Source organism: Halictus rubicundus, chromosome 1 (assembly GCF_050948215.1).
Source record: "Halictus rubicundus isolate RS-2024b chromosome 1, iyHalRubi1_principal, whole genome shotgun sequence".
NCBI lineage: Eukaryota > Metazoa > Arthropoda > Insecta > Hymenoptera > Halictidae > Halictus > Halictus rubicundus.
This window is the reverse complement of record NC_135149.1, coordinates 30,690,418-30,714,839: the sequence shown is the minus strand read 5'-3', so window position 1 is coordinate 30,714,839 and position 24,422 is coordinate 30,690,418. Positions and strand designations below refer to the sequence as shown.

Genomic DNA, 24,422 nt, shown 5'->3' with positions numbered 1-24,422 from the left:
TCGCATTGTTCCTTGAAATTTTCTGCTGCGGGAACAATGCAATTATCTCAGAGAATTCCTTCTCCCATATTTTGACTTCAGAATTTTCCATCCGGCCTTCCAGCTTCTCCAAGAAAAATTTCAAGAGTTAATTTCGAGGACCGTGAAAAAATCAGAGCCAATCAAGCCATTTAACACTTTGAACGCCCAACTAGAAACCCGAAAAATTCCATAAAATCAAAGTAAGTTACTTAATGAAATAAAAATTGCAAAAAATTCAATGTATGATACTGAGTAATCGTCCAACTTTCTTGCATGTTACGGATCCTAATCAAGTTTAGTACAACAAGTAGATCAACGCAAAAATTCATTTTAAACCCTGCACAAATAATTCCGTCACCCGCATACACTACCGGCCAAAGGTAATTGACCACATATAAAAATCGCATAATTTTCTTCAAATTGAACCAAACGAGTTGAGATTTCTTGACACGTTAAGTGACAAAGTTTACTAAGTAACGGGTAAACGAAATGTTGAAAAAATTGGTATTGGTCGAAATTGCCGAAGAAAAAGGTTAAAGTAAATTTTTTAAACTCTTTTATCTGAGCCTGTAATGAAACTTTATTCAATACGTTTTGTAGATCTGCGTCGTTTATATATACGGTGAAAATTTCATCCAAATCGGTTAACATCGTTATGAGTTACAAAGATTTAACTGTGATCACATAAGGGTGAAACTCCTTGACAATGCCTTCATTCTTAAGCTCTCATCTTGAAATGTTTATTGCTCACAGCAACGTTCACCGATTTAGATGAAATGTTCACCATACACATAATTAACGTAGATCTACAAAACGTATTGATTAAAGTTTCATTACAGGCTTGGATAAAACAGTTGAAAACTTTAACTTTTTTCTTCGCAATTCCGACCAATACCAATATTTTCAACATTTCGTTTACCTGTTACTTAGTAACCTTTGTCATTTAACGTGTCAAGGAATCTCGACTCGTTTGGTTCAATTTTAAGGAAATTATGCGATTTTTATACGTGGTCAATTACTTTTGGCCGGTAGTGTATGGGTGACGCGGCGACGAACGTGTTAAAGAATGATTAAATCTACAGAAACAGTTCGGACAGGTGTATCGTTGTCACAACCGGCGGACTATGAACGCAGGAGTAAAGGGAACAAGAGGTCCCGCGTTGTTCCGATTAACGAAGAGCACTCTGCCGAGGCCCTAATTCCGCGGGAAATGGAATAGCACTCACCTCATAGGCTTGAAAAGCGCCTGCATGTACGAATAGTTGATCTCGAGCTTGAGCTGCGTCCCGCCCTCCTTCTGGACTGCGAACAAAAAGGAAACAGAACGGAAATCAGATTGTTTATTCTAGAACCGACGGGGGTGAAAAGAGAGGCGAACCCCTGCGCGCCGATTATCCCGGTCGCGGGAGCGGAACACGCAAATTGCTTAGGAGCAGTTTTCCGGCTCGATTTCACCGGAACGATCGAGATTTTCGATTCGATTGGGTCCCGCCGCGATTAAGCCGCCCCTCCCGCCGCCTAATTGCACCCGGCCGGCGAGCAGATATCAAGCAATAATCGGCAGAGTGCATTTGTCGAGCACCGATCCCGAACATGCCTGCACTACTCTTATCGGCTTCGAACCGTTCGCGGGAATCGCTCGTCGTTCCGATGAAAAGCACTTTTAATTGATTCGTTTTGGTAATGGCACTCGCTGTTGATCCTGTAAAAGAGAAAAAAAAAAGAAATGGTCCTAACACATTATTTACTCGCGATCACTTCGCAATGTTTTAAGCATCCACGATTCCCAGCCGAGGATTTAATAATGCATTTTCTAGAAGGAATTCCAATCGGGAATCGATTTTAATTTTTCATTTTTCTAGTTCAAGCAAATTAACGATTAATTTTCTTTTTCAACGCGGGGCTGGCATGTTTACTTGTCGATTTTCTCGGTAATGGCGGCATGTTAATTCCGCGTTAGTATGCCGTTCTACAGCGTGTCCCACGAACTCTGTACACTTGAATATCGTGGTTATTTCAAACAATACGAGGAAATGTTATTTACGGAAGTTGTGGGGTTTAAGAAACTACAGAATATGGTATTAATGATATTCTTGCAAGTGGAGGCGTAGAGAAGATATCACCTTTGTTTTTTTTTTAATGGAATATAACAGAATATAACAGAATATAACAGAATATACAAGAATATACTATAATAGACCAGAGTACACTAGAACATACCAGAATATACCAGAATATACCAGAATATACCACAATATACCAGAATATACCACAATATACCAGAATATACTATAATAGACCAGAATGTACCAGAATATACCATAATGTACTAGAATATATTAGAATATATCCGAATATACTAGAATATACCAGAATATACTATAGTAGACCAGAATGTACCAGAATATACTATAATAGACCAGAATATACTATAATAGACCAGAATATGCTATAATAGACCAGAATATACTATAATAGACCAGAATATACTAGAATATACCAGAATATATTAGAATATACTATAATAGACCGGAGTACATTAGAATATACCAAAATATACCAGAATATACCAGAATATACCAGAATATACCACAATATACTAGACTATACTAGAATATAACAGAATATGACGGAATATACCAGGATGTACCAGGATATACCAGAATATACCAAATATACTATAATAGACCTGAATGTACCAGAATATACCAGAATGTACTAGAATATATCAGAATGTACTAGAATATACTAGAATATACTATAATAGACCAGAATATACTAGAATATATCAGAATATACTAGAATATACCAGAATATACTAGAATATACCAGAATATACCAGAATATACCAGAATATACTAGAATATAACATTCTTGGCGTATTCTGAGTATAAAAGTACTAAAGTATATTTGTCCTAACGTTCCTGAGACATTTGGCTGTTTTCGTTCTATTACTTTCATTGTGGAACGTATTCAAGGATATGCTCGCGACGTCAAATGTAAACATTGGCTTTCGACGTCTCTCAGTGTCAGTCAGGTTCTCAGTTAGTGAACAGAAGGTAGTCAACATAAAATTTTCATTCGAAGAACAATTAGAGATGCTTCCAATTTATCGAGAAAGTAAGAGAAACGCAACTATGACTCGAAATTTGTAAGGTCAAAGATATCCAAACCGCGTATGACCTTCGCACAAGATTTTTGAAAGATTGTGTCGAAAATTAAAAGAAACTGGAAGTCTCGCTGTTCGTAAGATGAATCGTGAAAAGCCTGTATGCAGTGATGAAGATAATGAAATTAATGTTGTTGCAATGGCACATCGTAATCCTCATATCAGTGTACGTCAGTTTCGGTGCGAATCTGAAATCAGCAAAAGTAGTGCATCGCGAATTCTCACTCGTCACAAATATCGTCCGTACCACATTAGCCTTCACCAGAAATTACATGACGTGGATTATGTAAATCGTGTTAGATTTTGTGGATGAGCTCGAGTGCAGCTACAAATCGATCCACTTTTTTTCTCTTTAATACCATTTACCGATGAGGCTACTTTCACCAGCACTGGGCGTGTTAATTTACATAACACGCGTTATTGGTCGGTACAAAATCCGCACTGACTACGAGAAATTGATCATCAAAGACGCTGGTCCATTAATGCGTGGCGTGGAATCATAGGGCAACAAATAATTGGGCCTTGTTTCATTGACGGCACTTTTACCGGTCAAAAATATGATACGTTCTTAAGAAATACATTGCCAAATTGATTAGAAAACGCGCCATTAAGCGTTCGTCGGACAATGTGGTATCAGCACGATGGATGTCCAACACACTGCGCTCGAAGGGTGAGAAGTGTACTTAATGAAATATTCCGAAATCGATGGATAGGACGCGGTGGCACTATTTGCTGGCCAGCACGAAGTCCAGATTCAACACCCCTAGATTTTTTCTTGTGGAGAACATTGAAAAATATTGTGTATCGAGATGCACCAACAACTCCGGAAGATACGAAGCAACGAATTATCGCAGCGTGTGCTACAATAGACGCTCCAACAATAAGACTTGTAAGAGACGCAACAGTTCAAAGACTACAACGTTGCATCGCTGCAGATGGCCGACATTTCGAACATTCTTCATGAAAACAGTCAAATATCTCAGCAACGGTAAGTTTGAGGACAAACACACTCTAGTACTTTTATACTCGGAATAATCTATCGAAATCGAGCATGAAACATTCGACATTCCATTTAAAAAAACAAAGGTGATATCTTCTCTATGCCCCCACTTGCAAGAACAATATTTATATTATGTACTTTCTTAAACCCTACTGTAGGTAACATTTTCTCCTATTGTTTGAAATGACCAAGGTGTTGAAATTCGAATGATTTTGAATCTCGCGCTCATAATAAATCGTGCGAACCTGTCGCGATCGATGCGGGATCGATTCCCCCCTCTACCAACATTCTTGGTAGAAGAAGCATGTTCTGTCTCCTCTCCTAAAAGTTGTAACCTTACTTCCGTCTGTATAGCCGAATGGCGTGCATCCTCATTAAGATTAAAAGTAATTTGTATTACTACTATCACACCTAAAATAATTAAAGTTTATTTCTCAAAAGGTTATGGGCCCAGATCTGCCAGATCTGACTCAGGAAAGATAGTAGTAAAAGTCCAAGTGAAGGAAAAGTACGAAAGTTGGCGTAAAGTGAGCCACGTGTTATACATAACCTAAATAGTTACGAACGCATTAAGTGTAGCGTCGCAACAAGGATGTCGGACAAGATCGATATAACCTCGATCAATAAGTTTGATGGTAAAAACTATCATCAATGGAAATTCCAATTAAGTTGTGCTCTAAGAGCAAAAGGTCTTTTTGAAATTACGGAAGGCAAAGAAGTAAAGCCAAGGGTAACTGCCACATCGACTCCGGCGGAAGTCACGGCATATAAGAAATGGATAAAGGATGATGCATATGCCATGTTCTTATTAACCTCAGCAATGGATTTTTCACAGATAACATTAATTGAAAATTGTGAGACGTCGAAAGGAATTCTGGATAAGCTTGATGCAGTGTACGAGCAGAAAACTGAAACGAGCAAAATGTTGGCGCACGAAAGATTTTCTCAATACAAAATGGAGCCGAATGATTCAATAGCGCAGCATATCGCGAAGGTCGAAAATCTCGCCAGACAGCTGAAGGAAGCAGGTGAAGAGGTAAGCGACATTGCCATTATAACCAAAATTCTTGGAAGTCTACCTCAAAAATACAGAAGCTTTCGTCAAGCATGGTTGTCTATGGATGAGTCGAAGCAAACGATAAAGAACCTCGCGTCGCGTTTGATAGACGAAGATAGCAGTTTAACCACGGCTGATGACTCAGACAAAGCTCTTGCTACGTCATCACGTATTAACAAAGTAGACCGTAAATGGGATCAGAAACATAAAATGAAATTCGATAAATCAAAGATAACGTGCTATAATTGCCAAAAGAAAGGTCATTTTGCTAGCGAATGTAAAGGAAAGAAAGTATACAGAAGTAAGGAACAGCAAGTTCCACAACAAGGAAATTATTCTGCATTCAATGTATATGAAAACGATAATCCATTGTTAAATCGCGACGACGAAATGTGGATTCTTGATAGTGGTGCCACATCGCATATGTCACATAGGCGCGAATTCTTTACTAACCTTCAAACACTAAATGACAATTCTGTAGTGGTTCTGGGAAATGGGCAAGAACTAGCTGTGAAAGGTAAAGGTAGCATAAAAATCAAAAAACTAGTATATGGAAAGTGGTATGACTCAGCAATCACTGAGGTATTATATGTTCCTAACCTAAATAAGAATCTGTTCTCAGAAGGTGTTATCACTAAGAAAGGTATGAAAATTGTCAAGGTTAATTCGGAAGCCAGTATTTACGAAAACCAAAAGCTAATTGCTACTGCTGTACGTAATGAAAGTAACTTGTATCAGATGCAAATCAAAACAGTATTATCACATGAAGCAAATGTGGTAACAAGAGACAGTTTACAGACCTGGCATGAAAGGCTAGGACATGTAAACATTAAATACATTAAAGAGATGGTTTCTAAAAATTTAATCAAGGGTATAGAGCTATCAGACTCTGAACGCTTTTTCTGTGAAGCGTGCGTGTACGGGAAACAGCACAAACTAACATTCGGTCAATCGAAGCACATAAAAGCAAAATGTGGTGAATATATACACAGTGATCTGTGTGGACCGATGTCTGTCTCATCTGTCAATGGAGCCAGATATTTCGTACTGTTCAAAGATGATTATTCAGGATACAGAGTTGTCTTCTTCATCAAGCACAAAGACGACACTCTAGAATGTTTCAAGGAATTCGTAAAATTATCGGAAAACAAGACGGGTAATCCTGTGAAGGTCTTACACGCTGACAATGGGCGTGAATATTGTGGAAGAGAATTTAGAAGTTATCTATCAAGTCAAGGAATAGAACTAGAGACAACTGCACCATACACTCCTGAACAAAACGGGAGATCAGAAAGAGATATGAGAACGATAGTCGAAAGTGCACGTTCAATGCTGTATGCAAGGGATGTTCCATTATACCTGTGGGCAGAAGCTATAAACACAGCGGTTTACATTCTAAATAGAACCGCAACGAGTCAAGCTCCTGACACAACACCACTCGAAATGTGGACCGGTAAAACTCCTACATTACACCACATAAGAACTTTTGGATGTGATGCATACATGCATGTACCTAAAGAATTGCGTAACAAACTTGCACCAAAAAGCAAGAAGTTAATGCTTGTTGGATATGATGGGAATTCAACAAACTATCGATTATACGATGTAAAAACAAAGAAAATTAAAGTTTCACGAAATGTTTCATTTAATGAAGGTGCCACGATAACCGAAGAAAAGAAAAATTTTGTGAGAATACTTCATGATGAAGATGACCAAGAAAATACAATCTCGGATGAGAATGAACATCAAAGTAAGAAGGATGATTCTGTGACCAATACAAAGTCCGATGGATATGACTTACGGACTCGAGATTCAATCAAGAAGCCAGTAAGATACGAAGCACATTTCGCGGACATAAAGATTCCGGAAACATTTGAAGAAGCCATGAAAAGCCAAGAAAGAATACAATGGCAAGAAGCAATTCAAGAAGAAATCGATGCATTAGAAACAAATGAGACATGGAATGTAACCTTCCTACCAGAAGGAAAACATGCCATAGGCTCGAAATGGGTGTTTAGTATCAAAGCAAATAACAACATGAATATTCCTCGTTTCAAGGCAAGATTGTGTGCTAAAGGATATGCACAGAGAAAGGGTGTTGACTACACTGAAACTTTCTCACCAACCGCAAGGTACGACTCCATAAGGATCCTATTAGCGCTGGCGGTACAACAAAATCTAAAAATAAAGCAGTTTGACGTTAAAACCGCATTCCTCAATGGGGAGTTACACGATGAGGTATACATGTTTCCTCCAGAAGGATTTGAGGCACCTGATGGTATGGTTTGTAAATTGAAAAAATCACTGCATGGCCTCAAGCAAGCGTCCCGTCAATGGAACGAGCGATTCGATGGTTTCCTAAAGTCAATTGGTTTCCAACAGAGTAACGCGGACAAATGCATCTATCATGGAAAATTCAATGATTCCAAAATATTGCTTGCCTTATATGTAGATGATGGACTACTCATGGGTGAAAATGAAAAAGAAATCGAATCAATAATCGTAAAGCTAAAAACAAATTTCAATATCACGGTTTGTAATAATGTACGTTGTTTTGTAGGAATGGAGATTCTTCGTGATGAAACAGATGGGTCAATATTTATTCATCAAAAGAATTACATTAATCACATTGTCAAAAGGTTCGATATGAAGGAGGCAAATGGGATTTCTACCCCTGCAGATGTGCATTCACACCTATCGATGACGATGGACAATGAAGAACCCTGTAATGTACCATATAGGGAAGCCGTAGGCGGATTGATCTTTGCTGCAATCGTAAGCAGACCCGACATTGCTTTTGCAGTGGGAGTAGTAAGTAGATACCTGGACAAACATGGGTATCCTCACTGGAACGCAGTAAAAAGGATAATCAGATATCTCAAGAGTACCGAGAACTTCGGAATACTGTACACAAAATCAATGGGTACAGAGAAGATTAAGGGATATTCCGATTCAGATTTTGCAAATGATGTCGACACTAGGAGATCCACGAGTGGTTACATATTCAAGTTGAGCGGAGGACCAGTGACCTGGAGCAGCCAGCGTCAACCGACAGTATCACTGTCAACTACGGAGGCGGAGTATATTGCTGCCTCATGCGCAACGAAGGAAGCCATGTGGATTCGACAATTGTTAGCGGATATTGGCGAAAATACGACAGAACCAACAATGATTCTTGTAGATAACCAGAGCGCCATAAAACTGATTGGTAACGCGGAGTTCCATAAAAGGACAAAACACATTGATATACGATATCACTACGTGAAAGAAAGATGTATGAACGGTGACATCAATGTGTCCTATATATGTAGTAAGCATCAACTTGCAGATATTATGACCAAAGCGATACCGCGCGATCAATTCGAGGCGTTACGTACCGAGTTAAATATATTAGACTCACAGTTTTGTATAAAGTAAGTTTCTTCGGAAAGGAAAGAAAAATGTATGTAAGAGTATGGGTAATGAGAGTGAAAAGAAAAGAGTTCTCTCTGGAAAGGAAAGTGTAACCATAGAGCGCTCAATTAGTGGGAGTGTTGAAATTCGAATGATTTTGAATCTCGCGCTCATAATAAATCGTGCGAACCTGTCGCGATCGATGCGGGATCGATTCCCCCCTCTACCAACATTCTTGGTAGAAGAAGCATGTTCTGTCTCCTCTCCTAAAAGTTGTAACCTTACTTCCGTCTGTATAGCCGAATGGCGTGCATCCTCATTAAGATTAAAAGTAATTTGTATTACTACTATCACACCTAAAATAATTAAAGTTTATTTCTCAAAACAAGGTATTCAAGTGGACAGAGTTCGCGGGACACACTGTATATTCGGTCAGTTTCTTTCAGAGCACGTCGATGGTCGTAACGATTTTTTCGCGACGCGGGGAAATTCTTGGCAGAGATGTGCACGGAGGTGTATCGATCGGTCGTTCACTGTGTCAATTTCAGAAATGATGTATGCCTAATTTAGGTACCAGCCGCGCAGGTTACCCGCGGTCGATTTATCACGCGCGGCAATTAATCGTCGACATGATGTCGCGTCGCGCAAGTCATTGACTCGAACTACTTACGCGGCCGGACCGCATTAACGCTTTGACCGGCGCGTCCCCCACGTACAGCCGACCCGATTCTTCCGCCAATCTTGCTAATTAACGTGGCAGAAATTGCTACGGAACTGGCCGCAAGAATTTTGTTCATTCGCGCTGGCTCCGGTCTTCAATTTTCGAATAAAACAATACCTTTCCTTGCATCGAATAAAAATGTGCTTACATTAAAATAGTAAATAGAATAATTATCGCGGACCTTCGTGCAACAGAACATTTTGTTCAGACAATTTCAACGAACTGAAGTATAATAAAATAGAAATGGATTTATTTTCTTAGTAGGTTCCATGGGTTGAAAATATTTTGAAAAAATTCCAATTATTTTTCTAATGTGTTTACTGATTTGTAAATTTCGAATTTAGAGCGTTCAATTTCTGTTGCATCGACTAAATCATTTCTGTGGCGCTTCCACGAAAAAAGTCCGAGGTTTCTCCAAGGAAATTATCTTGTCTTCTGATTATGAGAATCAGTTTCTGAACCACTCGTCTTCGTCAGAGATTACCAAGACGTTAGAAAGGACTGTCAAAGTAACCGGGTCGGCGGTGACGTAAACCGGCAATTAAACTCGACATTGACACGCGTGTTGCGCAACCGTTGCCACGGAAAACATCAACTTCGAGGCACGATTGTTCGGATTTATTTTTAGCGAGAACCGAGAACGTTTACATCTCTCGCTGCTGTTGGAGGCTCCAACTTGGAGCGGGAACGTTCGCCTTGAACCCGAGAGAAGTTCGAAGGTTACTAATAATGTACAAAGGCCGTGGAAATATCGGGGAAACGAGACGAGCAACGAACATCCTCGAGTACTGAAACCTTAATCGCTCGCGAGAAATGAATATCGACCGAAGACTCTGGACCAGGCGAAAATAAAGAAGAAGAGGAAACTCGCGAAATGCCGGAAGGGGAAAAAGTTTGGAGAGTTAGCGTAATTTTCTTAAAGCGAGGCAAACGAGGCGACGTCAGCGGGGAAAACACAGAATGGGGAAATCAGCAGGACAAACAAAAATTTCTGTTTTAAGGAATTCAATTCCGGGAAAGTTTCGGCTCGAGAGCGTCGCCGAGACTCCGCGCTGATTAAACGTCTAATTTCGTGGATCGTGATTACGTATCGAAATCAGCTTTCAGAGTATCGAATGCCGGCAGCCCTTCTCCCCTCTCCTCTCTCAGGTTTCTTCCGGCTCTCTCTCTCTCTCTCTCTCTCTCTCTCTCTCTCTCTCTCTATCCGCGCAATTTAATTATTGTTTAGCAACTCGGATCGACCCGCTTTGTCACCGAGATGCCCGAGCGGCGTCTTTGTCCCACCCACCCTTTTGATCGACGATCTAATTTCCTACGGCAGCCCGATACTGCTTAATAATTGGATCCCAGGCGACCGGGGACTCCTCGGCGCTGATTTAACTTCGTTCCCCCGCGCCACGCGATTTGTTTAACAAACTGTCATCGGGGATCCGATCGCCCCGGAATCCATCGTTACTTTCCCGCCCTTCGATTTTACTCGTTCGCCTGATCGTGTCGTAAATAATTCGGATCTGCAGCACGGCTCGTTCTCACCGACTAAAATAATTAACTGTTTGCACTCGGCGCTATTTTCATTCTAAAACTAAATTTTTCTCTTCCGTCTTAGAATATTTTCATTTTATTCATTTTATTGATGATCTGATTTCCACATACAATATTTAAATGTTTAGTAATCTGTTACATACAAATTTTGTAATGTAACAAATACATTGTAATAGTAATTTCTTTGAAATAATGCCACAACAATTTCTAGTGGTGCTTCGGAGTCACCACTCGAGTGCAAAGGGTTAACACTAAACCTACCACGCGCGGTCATATGACCGTTTTTGAAATTTCGTTTAGAATTTCTTGTATACAACGTTACTGTATCGCCATGTAACTTATTGACTTTTCCTGTAATATGCATACAACTTATTTTTCAATATTCACAACTTTCTTCGTTGTTTACTTTCCGAATAAATTTCATAGCATGTCTTTCTATGTTAAGATACATATTTTTTTTTTGAAGCGGTCATTTGACCGCTCATGGTAGGATTAGGTATACATGAAATGTCGGTAGGTTTGGTGTTAAAGATCTACTGTAAAAATTAAAAACATCGCGATAGAGACGGCGCACAGTGGGCAATTTGGACAAAATCGGATTCAAAATCAAGGAACTTTCGATAAGAATGAGGTAGAGCGATGAAATTTTTTTTAAATGAAAGCTGCAACTTTGTGGAATATGGGAAAAGTAGAGAGATTGTGATACGAACGTTTTTTAACCTCGAGAAAATTCGTTAAACGCGCACAAATTCAAGAAAATTTTAGTTTTTCCAATACCGCGCGCGGAAAAAATTTTTTTTAACATGCTATACATCATTTCCCATGATTTTTTCACGCTGATTTCAAATCTGGTCTCAAAATTTGTCTAAGACCTCAGGATTTTGCAATAAATAGATTTTTGTGACAAAAACTAATGAAGTCATTTTTTCGTTGAAATGATTGGATGGTAATAATCTCCCTATTTTTCCCATATTCTACAAAGTTTCAGCTTTCATTTAAAAAAAATTTCATCGCTCTACCTCATTCCTATCGAAAGTTCCTTCATTTTGAATCCGATTTTGTCCAAATTGCCCACTGTGTGGCGGAGCGGTAACGAAAATCCCAGAATCAGCAATGACTCAACGATGAAAAGAACAATGGTTGCGCCGCACAGTGGTAAAAATCTGTAAACGTGTAAAAATCTCACAACTTATTAAAAAATTATTGGTTCTGCTTGAAAATTGGTATTAGGCCGTTTTTGGGGTCGCTGACCACGAATCTGAAATTAGAAAATTCGCTGTCTGATATTGACCTGAACTAGGGAAAGACTAATTCTCCGGATAGCAAACTCTACCCTTTGTATTGTATAAAGTAGGTATTCTATTCGCACTTCATAGTTCCCAAAGAAGAAAGAATTGAAGAATTGCTGGTCTTTTTACGTACAATAAGATCCCGTAATAAAAAATATAGGTTTCCATTTGAAAAAACAAAGTTGACCTTCGAATGACCTTGGAAACGCCACCCAAATAAAAAACTGATACTGCCTTGGACACGTGTTTCACACGTTTTTAATATCTTTCATACTTTTCGAGATATTCGGCTGGAAAGTTTTCAAATGAACAGCCGGTATAGAAACAGCGTTAGTGTTTGAGAAATATAAAAAAATTACGGATATATGATTCTTTATAAAAAAGTTGACATTCTATTGAAAATCTGTTGAAATTTTACAGAAAGACTTGGTGCATGTCTCTCACAGTTTGAGAAGAAATGAAAGCACATGAAATACCTACTCTGCGTTAGAAAAAACAGTGCTACGACCACAGAGGCACCTAGGGGCAGTTAATTGTTTTTAGAATTGCAAGATAATACTATGTAGTAGAAGCTCCAACAAGTTTTAGCGATGGACCGTGCGAGACTTGCAACTTTTACTCTACATCTTAAAAATTTACGCCTTCGCTTTTACTCTCTCTTTGCATACACAGTTATCGGTTAACGATAAACATTTGGCTCTAAAAACAATGCAACTCACCTCCACGAACAGCATCCATAATGCACAATTAAAATCGAAACGTTTCAACGCAATTTGTGCACTGTGCGCTTAAAATTCGCAATGCGCTTCACAAGCTTAAAAAGGTATGGTCTAATGAACTCGAAGTTCGGACTGTGACTGTTGGTCAGGTATGAAAAAACGACCTTTTTGCTGTTTACCCCCACTTAGGAACACTCTTAGAGTAACCAACCCCATACTTAAAACTTACCTAGCCGAAAGTTCATATTTTAGGTTTTGGCCAGGTTTTCCGGCTTTGGGAGCACTGTGCGGCGGAACAATGAGAGATTCTTGTTCCAGGAGAATTTACGAATAACGTGGTATAGAATTCGCAACAATTGAACGATCCGAGGTTAGCATTGCGGGCGAGATCGTAGATACGGTATAACAGCGCTGTTATTTCGTGGGAAGACCGGTCCCGGATAGCCAGTTTAATAATTGATAGTCGAGACAACGAAGCGCCTTATCTCTCGGGGCGACCGCAGTGGAAAGAGAAAGAGAATGATGCGACGGGAGATAGTTTCGGTGCGACACTCGAACTGCCTCCGCCTCGGAATAGAAAAAGAGAGTTCGATAGTACGAATGTGAAACGGTGAATATAAATAATCGAGCGACGAGAGCCGACACGACGATCGAGCCGGAAATTGCGCGTGCAACGCCGTGCCAGCTCTAATTTTAAAACGTTCCGCTTCGAGACCGCTATCTGTTTCGCTCTTTCCACCGTGTTCCGATCGCGGCATTGTTAGTCAATGAACCGCGTCCCAGCAATTACTAAGCACAAAGCCACGGTCACAATAACACCGGTTAATTGACTGGCTTCATGGACCGGAGAGAAATTAATTCGAACAGAGAAGATCATTGCTCCCGACTTTACAGATTAATTTTGTGACCGAGTGTACGTCTAGTTCCTCCTCTGCGTCCACGTTTCACGTTGTTGCTTCGGATTTGCAATGAAATCTAGGGTGTCGTTGGACTGCGAACTTTTGTGCAAAATCAACATTTTTGCAAGTTGTCATTTAGAACCTTCCTCCTTTCTGTATAATCATTCTGTATAATTGGTGTGCTCATTCTTGAGCTACGATTTTGTGCAGAAAATAAATATCCACATGCGGTCTAGTATTTTTTACAAAACTTCACAAAGAATTCCTTCATTAATGATTGAACTACGAACGACGTAAAGATTTTATTGGAAAGAAAATAAATGGGACAGGATTTGAAAAATAGTGTGCACGTCTGTGACCCTTGAGCTACGATTTTATGCTAAAATTAAATGCTCATGTGTGGTCTAGTATTTTTAAAAACATTTATAAAGGACTTCTTCAAGAATAAGTTAATTGATACCCCGAACGATGTGAAGATTTTATTGAAAAGAAGATAATTGGGACAGGAGTTAAAAAATAGTGTGCACTTCTGTGACCCTTGAGCTACGATTTTATGCTAAAATTAAATGTCCATGTGTGGTATAGTATTTTTAAAAAAATTTGCAAAGAATTCCTTCAATAAGAAGATAATTAGGATAGGTTTTAAAAAATAGTGTGCACGTCTGTGACCCTCGAGCTACGATTTTAAGCAAACAATAAATGTCCATATGCGGTCTAGTATTTTTTTAAAAATTGATAAAGAATTCCTTCAATAATGAGTAAACTGATACTCCGAACGATGTAAAGATTTTATTGAAAAGAAAATAATTGGGACAGGAGTTAAAAAATAGTGTGCACGTCTGTGACCCTTGAGCTATTCTAATATTTAAAAAAGCAAAGAATAACGAATTTAATGAACTGATACCTCGAAGCAACTTTCCCAGTAAATTACCTGCGACGAAAGTCAGGCGAGAGTGGGTTAATTGATCGACTAAACAGTAGATTAATGAACGCTGCCGTGGAACAAAGCGCAGATTTTAATAACCCGGTGGTAGAACCGTTGATTTCACGAGCTTCGAAGTTTCTACGATTCGGTTATTCAATACCTAAGATTCAGCGACTCGAGGGATCGTAAAGGAGCCTTAATTTTCATCCTGGTTCATAGCTCAATCTTTCCGTGCACTTAGGTTCACGGAACCCGTCAAAATGACGGGTTCCAATATTTTTAATTTACGATTATCGAGATTTTGAAGATCCATCTACGTGGAATTACTCAACAAACTTATTTCCATAGGTATACATTATTTAAAACATGGCTGCAAACTTGGATAGACACATTCTTCTTACTTTCCTAAAGTAATGTAAAATACTCACTTTTAATGCCCCGTAAACCTAGTGTTAATATCGAAGCTCCGTGCGATGCTTTTGTTTCTTAATTACTGCTTAAAAGTCGAGGAACCGGCGCGGCGCGAGTGCACGACAAACAACGGGAGCCCCGGAGGAGAATATGTTTTTTTAAACGATTAAATTAATTTCCCCGCGAGCTATACACCCCCGGTCTCCCCCGCGAAAAAGGAAAATTTAATAAAGGTCCACGCACGGCTTACCATCCATTATTTCGCCCGAGGAAAAATTCCGTGCACGATTTGCGTGCACCGTCTCTCGCGAAAATTTATATTACACGCCGGGCCTCGATCGTTCGCGATACACCCCCTCCGGGGGATCGATATCGATCCAAGAATTTCGATCGTTACACGTCGCGAGGGAGGATGGGGACGTCTGACCCCACGCTGTCCGATTCCACTGAACGCCGCAGCTAACTCGTCCGCGGCGATTGTTTCGCGAATACCGTCGTAAACAATTTATTTTTCGCAGTGAAAACTTTAGACCCTTTTTACGGGAGCCCTCGAAGTGTAAAACAAGCCTTTTGGAAAAAGGAATTCAAGTATTATGGGGTTCGGTTTAGATAGAAGCCGGGGAAACCGTTCGGAATTCAGGGCTTTGGCGAACGGCGTCGTAAATAATTTATTTTGAGTTCTAAAAATTTCAGAGCTTTATTATGCCTGTTAGAGTGTTGTCTCGGTCCTCTTGAAAGATAAATTTAAATAGCATAGTATTTGTTTTCGATATAATACGAAAAAGGTGTTCTCAATCGCCGAAGTCGAGACTTTTACTAATACCTTCACAGATAATTTATGTTTGTTTGTAAAAATTTAAAACCTTTTCTATTGAACTCCCTAGAGGGTAAACTAAGTCTTCCACAAATAAAAATTAAAGTCTTACAGCGTTTATCTTGAATATAAAATGTAGAAGGCGCTCAAAATCGCTGAAAAACGAGACCTCTGACGATGCTCCCGTATAAAATTTATTTTTGTTTGCAAAAATTTAAAACCTTTTCTATTCAACTTAGTAGAGTGTAAACTAAGTCTTCCACAAATAAAAATTAAAGTCTTACAGCGTTTATCTTGAATATAAAATGTGGAAGAGGCTCGAAATCGCTGAAAAACGAGACCTTTGACGATGCTCCCGTATAAAATTTATTTTTCTTTGCAAAAATTTAAGACCTTTTCTATTGAACTCTGTAGAGTGTAAACTAAGTCTTCCACAAATAAAAATTAAAGTCTTACAGCGTTTATCTTGAATATAAAATGTGGAAGAGGCTCGAAATCGCTGAAAAACGAGACCTTTGACGATGCTCCCGTATAAAATTTATTTTTGTTTGCAAAAATTTAAAACCTTTTCTATTGAACTCCCTAGAGGGCAAACTAAGTCTTCCATAAATAAAAATTAAAGTCTTACAGCGTTTATCTTGAATATAAAATGTGGAAGAGGCTCGAAATCGCTGAAAAACGAGACCTTTGACGTTGCTCCCGTATAAAATTTATTTTTATTTGCAAAAATTTAAGACCTTTTCTATTGAACTCTGTAGAGTGTAAACTAAGTCTTCCACAAATAAAAATTAAAGTCTTACAGCGTTTATCTTGAATATAAAATGTAGAAGACGTTCAAAATCGCTGAAAAACGAGACCTATGAAAACAGTTCCATATAAAATTTATTTTTCATTCTAAAAATCGAAAACTCTTTTTATCAATCTCTCAAAGGTACAAATTAGGTCTCCCAAAAAGAAAAACTAAAGTACCCCAGCGTTTGTCTTACACAAACCACGTAGAATTAGCCCAAAATGTCCGAAGTGAACAACCTCGCCCCAGGGCCCATTAAAAATTAATAACAAATGATTACGCGTTGAAAATATTTACCAACGTGAACAATAGGCTTGGTCGAGATTTCCCACAGCAGCTGATCGACGTACTTCGAGTTCACCGGGTACAATTCCGTCCTGGAGATCTGCAAATGGAACCTTTCAAGAGCGGAGCTGTTCTTCCTGGAACAGAAACGAGAACGAATTAATTAGTTTTTATTAGGAGATTCTCTTGATTCAGCCCGCGGCTTCGGCGTCGTGATTAAAGGGGCGAAGGGGCGAGTGTAAACGAAAGTGAAAATTCATGGATGGATTTTGTTTGCCGGAGAGGTATTCTATTCACGGGGAGCGTCGCGCGTCGTTCTTGTGCGTGCGCGACGATTCAGGGAAACGTAATTCGTGGCCTTTTAAAATGCATGGAATGCAGCCACGAGTCTGGCCCCTCGTTCCGCGCCCTGTCCAAGGGGTTTGCCCGCCTGTCTGATAGGCTATGGAGAACGAGGGTGTTCCCCATGGCGGTACGTGAATACCATTAGAGGATGGCCCTGGCTTATCTCCCGGTTTACTGTACGCGTGACACGCGTCCACGAGAATCTCGATTTTCTTCTCTGGGAGATCCAGCCTTGCAGTTTTTCGCCCTTTTAATGCTGTGTCTACACTTTTCCGAAAAACCTTCGGATTCACCAAAATGAGAAAAATAATATAAAGGAGCATTATGAAGCATTGCGATTTTTACGAGCGATAAATATTACACTCACTAATTGTAGGAACAACGTGGAAAATGTTTTAATGCTGTGTCTACACTTTTCCGAAAAACCTTTGGATTAACCACGGTAAGTACATTGCTTGGGGAGAGATTGTAGAAAAATAAAATGAACAGAAATTCTGTAATGAGAAGAATAATATAGGGGAGCATTATAAAGCATTGCGATTTTTATGAGCGATAAATGTTACACTCACTAAAATTGTAGGAACAACGTGGGAAATGTTTTAATGCTGTGTCTACACTTTTCCGAAAAATCTTTGGATTAACCACAGTAAGTACATTATCTTGGGAACGGGGGAGAGATTGTGGAAAAATAAAATGAACAGAATTTCTGCAATGAGAAAAATAATATAGGGGAGCATTATAAAGCATTGCGATTTTTATGAGCGATAAATGTTACACTCACTAAAATTGTAGGAACAACGTGGAAAAAGTTTTAATGCTGTGTCTACACTTTTCCGAAAAATCTTTGGATTGACCACAGTAAGTATATTGCTTGGGGAGAGATTGTAGAAAAATAAAATGAACAGAATTTCTGTAATGAGAAAAATAATATAAAGGAGCATTATAAAGCATTGCGATTTTTATGAGCAGTAAATATTACACTCACTAAAATTGTAGGCACAACGCAGAAAATTATTCTTTTCCTAATCATCTTAACACGTTGAAAATAGTGCGACACTGTGTGTTCGAATTCTTCAGACGTTTTTACCGTTTTGCATTTGACCTACCAATTACCTAAAGACCTACTAATAAAATCTGCAGTATCCAGATCATTACAGAGGGTTCATAGCAGAATTATAATTCAGGAAACCTCCTTTTCCTCCTTTAGGAAAAAGATATTGCGGGTGGAGCAGCGGGAAGAAAATTCGTTTAAACAGCCGAGAACCAGGAAGACAGAAAATAGTAGACCTTTGCAGAGGGTGAAACCAATCTCGTGTCGATACAAGGAACAGTAAGAAGCTCTCGAGGGTCGAGCAATTTCGCGTGAAGCTCGCGTACACAAAAATCTCGAAGCTCTTCGAAAAAAATCTTCGAAAAACTTTCGAAGCTCTTTCTTCTCGCCCCGTGGATACTGTCTGTGCAATTTGCATACGGCCGCCAAGTGGAATCGAAAGAGGAAACGGAAAAGAAAGGGAGAAAGGAGAAAAAAAGAGGTATAAAGGGAGAGAGAAAGGGAGAAAGCTTGTTACACGGCTGGTGGTCCAGGGGATCCCACCGGTTCAGCAGAAAATCTTCACCTTCGGTATCCTCGTTTTTTCCGTGGGAAAGCAAGCCAGACGATGGCCGAGCAACCCCCCGCGGCTTGCATACTAACCACTCGACGACGCCGCGTTAAACCTTCGTGAATTATCTCGAGATTCGACGGACGAAGGGGATGAGCTTCCGGGAGACACTCGTCTTGACCTCCCCTCCCTCAACAATACCGTTGTTCCCTTGGAAAATCGTGCGAACGCTATTGGGCTATTCGAAAAATTATTGTACAGTGAATTCTGGATATACGGTCAGTCCCATAAGTATTCGCACGCTCTTAAAAATCGCATAACTTTGTCAATATTGGACTATACTAGTTGAATGTTTTTGAGAAGTTAGAACAATTGGATCACTACATAACGCGACGAAAATGTTTGATTAAAATTGCAATTGGTCGAAATTGCAGAGAAAGTACTAAAAGTTGTATTTTGCAACTTTTTCGCACGCTCTTAAAAATCGTATAACTTTGTCCATATTGGACTATACTAGTTGAATGTTTTTGAGAAGTTAGAACAATTGGATCACTACATAACGCGAGAAAAATGTTTGATTAAAATTGCAATTGGTCGAAATTGCAGAGAAAGTACTAAAAGTTGTATTTTGCAACTTTTTCGCACGCTCTTAAAAATCGTATAACTTTGTCCATATTGGACTATACTAGTTGAATGTTTTTGAGAAGTTAGAACAATTGGATCACTACATAACGCGACGAAAATGTTTGATTAAAATTGCAATTGGTCGAAATTGCAGAGAAAGTTCTAAAAGATGTATTTTGCAACTTTTTCGCACGCTCTTAAAAATCGCATAACTTTGTCAATATTGGACTATACTAGTTGAATGTTTTTGAGAAGTTAGAACAATTGGATCACTACATAACGCGAGAAAAATGTTTGATTAAAATTGCAATTGGTCGAAATTACAGAGAAAGTACTAAAAGTTGTATTTTACAACTTATTCGCACGCTCTTAAAAATCGCATAACTTTGTCCATATTGGACTATACTAGTTGAATGTTTTTGAGAAGTTAGAACAATTGGATCACTACAGAACGCGACGAAAATGTTTGATTAAAATTGCAATTGGTCGAAATTACAGAGAAAGTACTAAAAGTTGTATTTTGCAACTTTTTCGCACGCTCTTAAAAATCGCATAACTTTGTCCATATTGGACTATACTAGTTGAATGTTTTTGAGAAGTTAGAACAATTGGATCACTACATAACGCGAGAAAAATGTTTGATTAAAATCTCAATTGGTCGAAATTGCAGAGAAAGTACTAAAAGATGTATTTTGCAACTTTTTCGCACGCTCTTAAAAATCGCATAACTTTGTCAATATTGGACTATACTAGTTGAATGTTTTTGAGAAGTTAGAACAATTGGATCACTACATAACGCGAGAAAAATGTTCGATTAAAATTGCAATTGGTCGAAATTACAGAGAAAGTACTAAAAGTTGTATTTTGCAACTTTTTTATGCGGGCTTATATTAAACATTTAAAAAGTACGGTTTGTACATCTGCATCAATTATACATATTCTGAATATTTCATCTAAATAGTCAACATTGCACTGAGCTACAAACGTTTAACGATGAAAACTTATTATTATTGGAATTTCGCCCTTATGCGATCATTTTGGAACATCTGAGGCTCATTGCAACGTTCACCGATTTTGATGAAATTCTCAGAACATGCATAATTCATACGGATCTACAAATCGTACTTTCTGAATTTTCAATGTAAGTCCACATAAAAGAGTTGCAAAATACAACTTTTAGTATTTTCTCTGCACTTTCGACCAATTGCAATTTTTGTGAAAAAATTTTGTCACTTTATGTAGTGATCCAATTGTTCTAACTTCTCAAAAAAATCCAAGTAGTATAGTCCAATATTGACAAAGTTATGCGATTTTTAAGAGCGTAGGAATACTTATGGGACTGACTGTACGTCAACAACACGGGTCTTGCCAGGGTCATGTATCGTCCAGGAGACATACCCAAAACGTGTTATGTTTACGCTCCTCGGGGTCCAAGGTAGTGAGGATAATTCTGCGACGTTTATCACATAGGCTTCGACGACATACAGGGTGTTTATTTGAAAACATTCCAGCCGAATATCTCCAAAAGTATGAAAGATATTAAAAAAGTGTAAAACACCTGTCCAAGGATTTCGAAGGGGACAGAGAGAAAGACAGTATCAGTTTTTTATATGGGTGGCGTTTTCAAGGTCATTTGAAGGTCAACTTTGCTTTTTCAAATGGAAACCTATATTTTTTATTACCGGATCTTATTGTACGTAAAAAGAGCAACAATTTTCGTTTTTTATCTAGTTTCTGGAGGAGATCTGTGAAAAAAATGCGCCGCAAAATTCATTTTGACCGCGAAACTTAAGGTCAAAGTATCGAAAAATTTGAGCGATGAGTACTATACGATGGAATAAAAGAAAATTTTTCGACACTTTGACCTTGATTTCCAAGGTCAAGGTGAATTTTGCGGTGCATTTTTTAAACAGATTTCCATCGATCTGGAGGTGTAGAATCACGCTATGGTGGTCGTGACATATAATTTTTATACACCCTGTACATTAATTTCTCTTCCCAATCGTCTTAATAGAATATCTTAGAAAATAGCAAAGGGAATAGTGCACTAAATAGCGCAGAGAATCAGTTCTTATCGATCCTGGAATTTCCATCCACGAACAGGCTCCAAATTTCCCCCAAGCTCACTATAGTCTCCGCGCTATAGTTTGATTCTAATAAAATTCTGGGCGCTCGGGTAGCAACCCGGTATTCGGACGTCTGTTCTATAAATTTTCCAGGAATTTTCATAACGAGTTCCAGGCAAGCGTGCGGTCGTAAAAGTTGTTTTTCCTGAAAACTTTATCAGCCATCACGGCCGGACGACGACGGCCTCGCGGAACGATCTATTAAAATTAATCAGCGGGCTAATTGCCACGTTAATCATACTCTCGTTCTAGTCAGCCGCGATTATACCGAGCGCGACGCGTAATATGTTTCTCGACGACTACGACGACGACGACGAGTGAACGCGACGGTATGTAAATTGTTTTTACAAAGTTTCCCGGAAGAGAGAGAGAGAGAGAGAGAGAGAGAGAGAGAGAGAGCAACATGCGAGAATTCAATTTAAATACCCGCCCCGGACACGGGAACTTAAACATGCTCGGCTGCGTTGTCTGACGAGCGACGACTGATTCTACTTAGGGCGATTCGTGCGTTGCGCGCCGAGAGAATTCGGAAAATTTGTTGCAAATCTGCCCTCGTGTTATTAAATTTTACTCTGTAGTTTTGAATGCCACAATTTAATCGTGACTGTTTAGCACTTGTTAACCGACTGAAAGTTTCAACAATGCGTTGCCGGTTACTGTGTTCAACGCGATTTTTATTTTATATGGAGCTCGATGGAATATTTAGTGAACTTCAAACTATCTTTCAGAAATTGAGTTACATATTCAGAGTGGATTGAAAACAAAATTTTAATACAACAAGCACAGTGTACAAGTGCAATGTACATCACAGCGGATTTTTATTTAAAATTGTCTGCTCTGATTGCAAGACACAAAAGCTGTGTACGCATTACACTTAATAATTGTGACTGGAATAATTGTAGCTGGATATTATAAAACAGCAATTTTAATTTCTTCAAATGTATCTTTTCAGATCATACATTGTGGTTATGGTACATTATGGTTTTGTTCTTTTCGGATCCATACATTTTTATCATAAATGCATAAAATTCGATCTTGTTCAACAGTATAATTCTCGTTCAACGAGATTGAAATAAACAAAATCGGAGAATACAATTCACTTTATCAACATGATACGTTACGTGTCCTACAAATAAATAAACGACTGAATAAATAAATGTGACAATGGCTAATATTTATTCGAGACTGAACATGTTGATTTTTAGGTTACTTTACAGTACACAGTGCGCGGGTTTTAACTGTTGGTTGCGAAAAAGTGAAAACGTTGCAAAGGAAGCGACTCTTTTCGCGAAGGATCGTCAGTTGTACCGGTATTGTCGAAACATCCTGTATTTATCGAAGGAAATTCGTTCGAAGAAGAAAACGAGAGAAAAGAGGGTACGGGAGCGTCGTTACGTCGGACAAGCACCGGTAATTACTTACTCCAATAAAAATACAGGCTATCGTTAAGAAGTTTTCCAGGCCAGCGGAGGGAGACCGAGGCATCCGGGAAGTTTCCCAATTCCAGGACCGTCGAAACGCCGATTCCCGTTCGCGGTTTCTGTTGCGCCGCGCCGGGATCAGGGACTTGCGAAAATTCGCCTAGCGTCCACACTGCACGCTTCAGTTTTACCGGGGAAAAAGATTGCAACTAATTTGCCGCGAAAATTACCGGGTAAATTAGCTCGCTGCAACACGACGTCGTTCCCCAGGCAAATTTTCCTGGATTTGTCGAGTGTGTGCGGTTCAAGTTTCTTGTTTGGCTTGTTTACATTGCGAATAAGATATGTCGCGTTGTACAGTTGCTTAATTATTTTGTCTTATTCCATACTAACGTTTACTTTGAACGTTTTGTATTTGGAACATTGAAGATAGAATAGACTGTCGATTTTTTAAATTTGGCAGAAGCGAGTAATTTAGTTCGCTGATCCAAAGGTGTTTTGAAACTAAAAAGGAAACTAAAAAGTGTGAAAATAAATATTTGTTAGAGTTAGTGGTTTAGGATATACAGCCGGGATCAGAATCAGTTTTATGAACAAAAAGAGTAGAATAGAAAGAAGGCGCGCAGAGTTGAGTGGACGCGGTGAGAATTTAAAATATAGAATTTATTTTTAATAGTATTGTTACGGTTCTATAAAATTGACAAAAATGAAGGAAACCAGAGTCGGATTTCCGGAAAATTTAATCTCATCTCCTGGAAGATTTTCTTTAGTAAAATTAAGCGGAAATAATATTAATTGTAAATTATTTTTGAGTGGTAAAGACTAAGCTGAACAATTCGGAAGAAAAATTACAGAAAAATTCGGCTCACTATCGCAATGAATAGTTCAAGGGAAAAGCAAATAATTTATTTCGCTGATCCAAAGGTGTTTTGTAATAAAAAAAAACTAAAAACTGTGAAAATAAATATTGTTACGATTTTATAAAATTGACAAAAATGAAGGAAACCAGAGTCGGAATTTCGGAAAATTTAATCTCATCTTCTGGAAGATTTTCTTTAGTAAAATTAAGTGGAAACAATAGTAATCGTAAATTATTTTTAAGTGATAAAAACTGAGCTGAAGAATTCGGAAGAAAAATTACAGAAAAATTCGGCTCACTATCTCAATGAATAGTTCAAAGGAGAGGCGAACAATTTATTTCGCTGATTCAAAGGTGTTTCATAATAAAAAAAAAAAAAAAAACTAAAAAATGTGAAAATAAATATTGTTG

The 24,422-nt window shown here is 38.7% G+C and overlaps 1 protein-coding gene across 1 annotated transcript in view; it reads right to left on the bottom strand.

The window, feature by feature from the left end:
• Window positions 1-24,422, bottom strand: part of LOC143360644 (extracellular serine/threonine protein CG31145) — a 149,186-nt gene that overhangs the window by 36,545 nt on the left and 88,219 nt on the right. The window contains exons 2-3 of the mRNA XM_076799685.1: window positions 17,048-17,172; window positions 1,248-1,323 (exon numbers count right to left, since the gene is read on the bottom strand). Coding sequence (XP_076655800.1) covers window positions 1,248-1,323; window positions 17,048-17,172 — 201 coding nt within the window. The remainder of the gene's footprint in view (window positions 1-1,247; window positions 1,324-17,047; window positions 17,173-24,422) is intronic.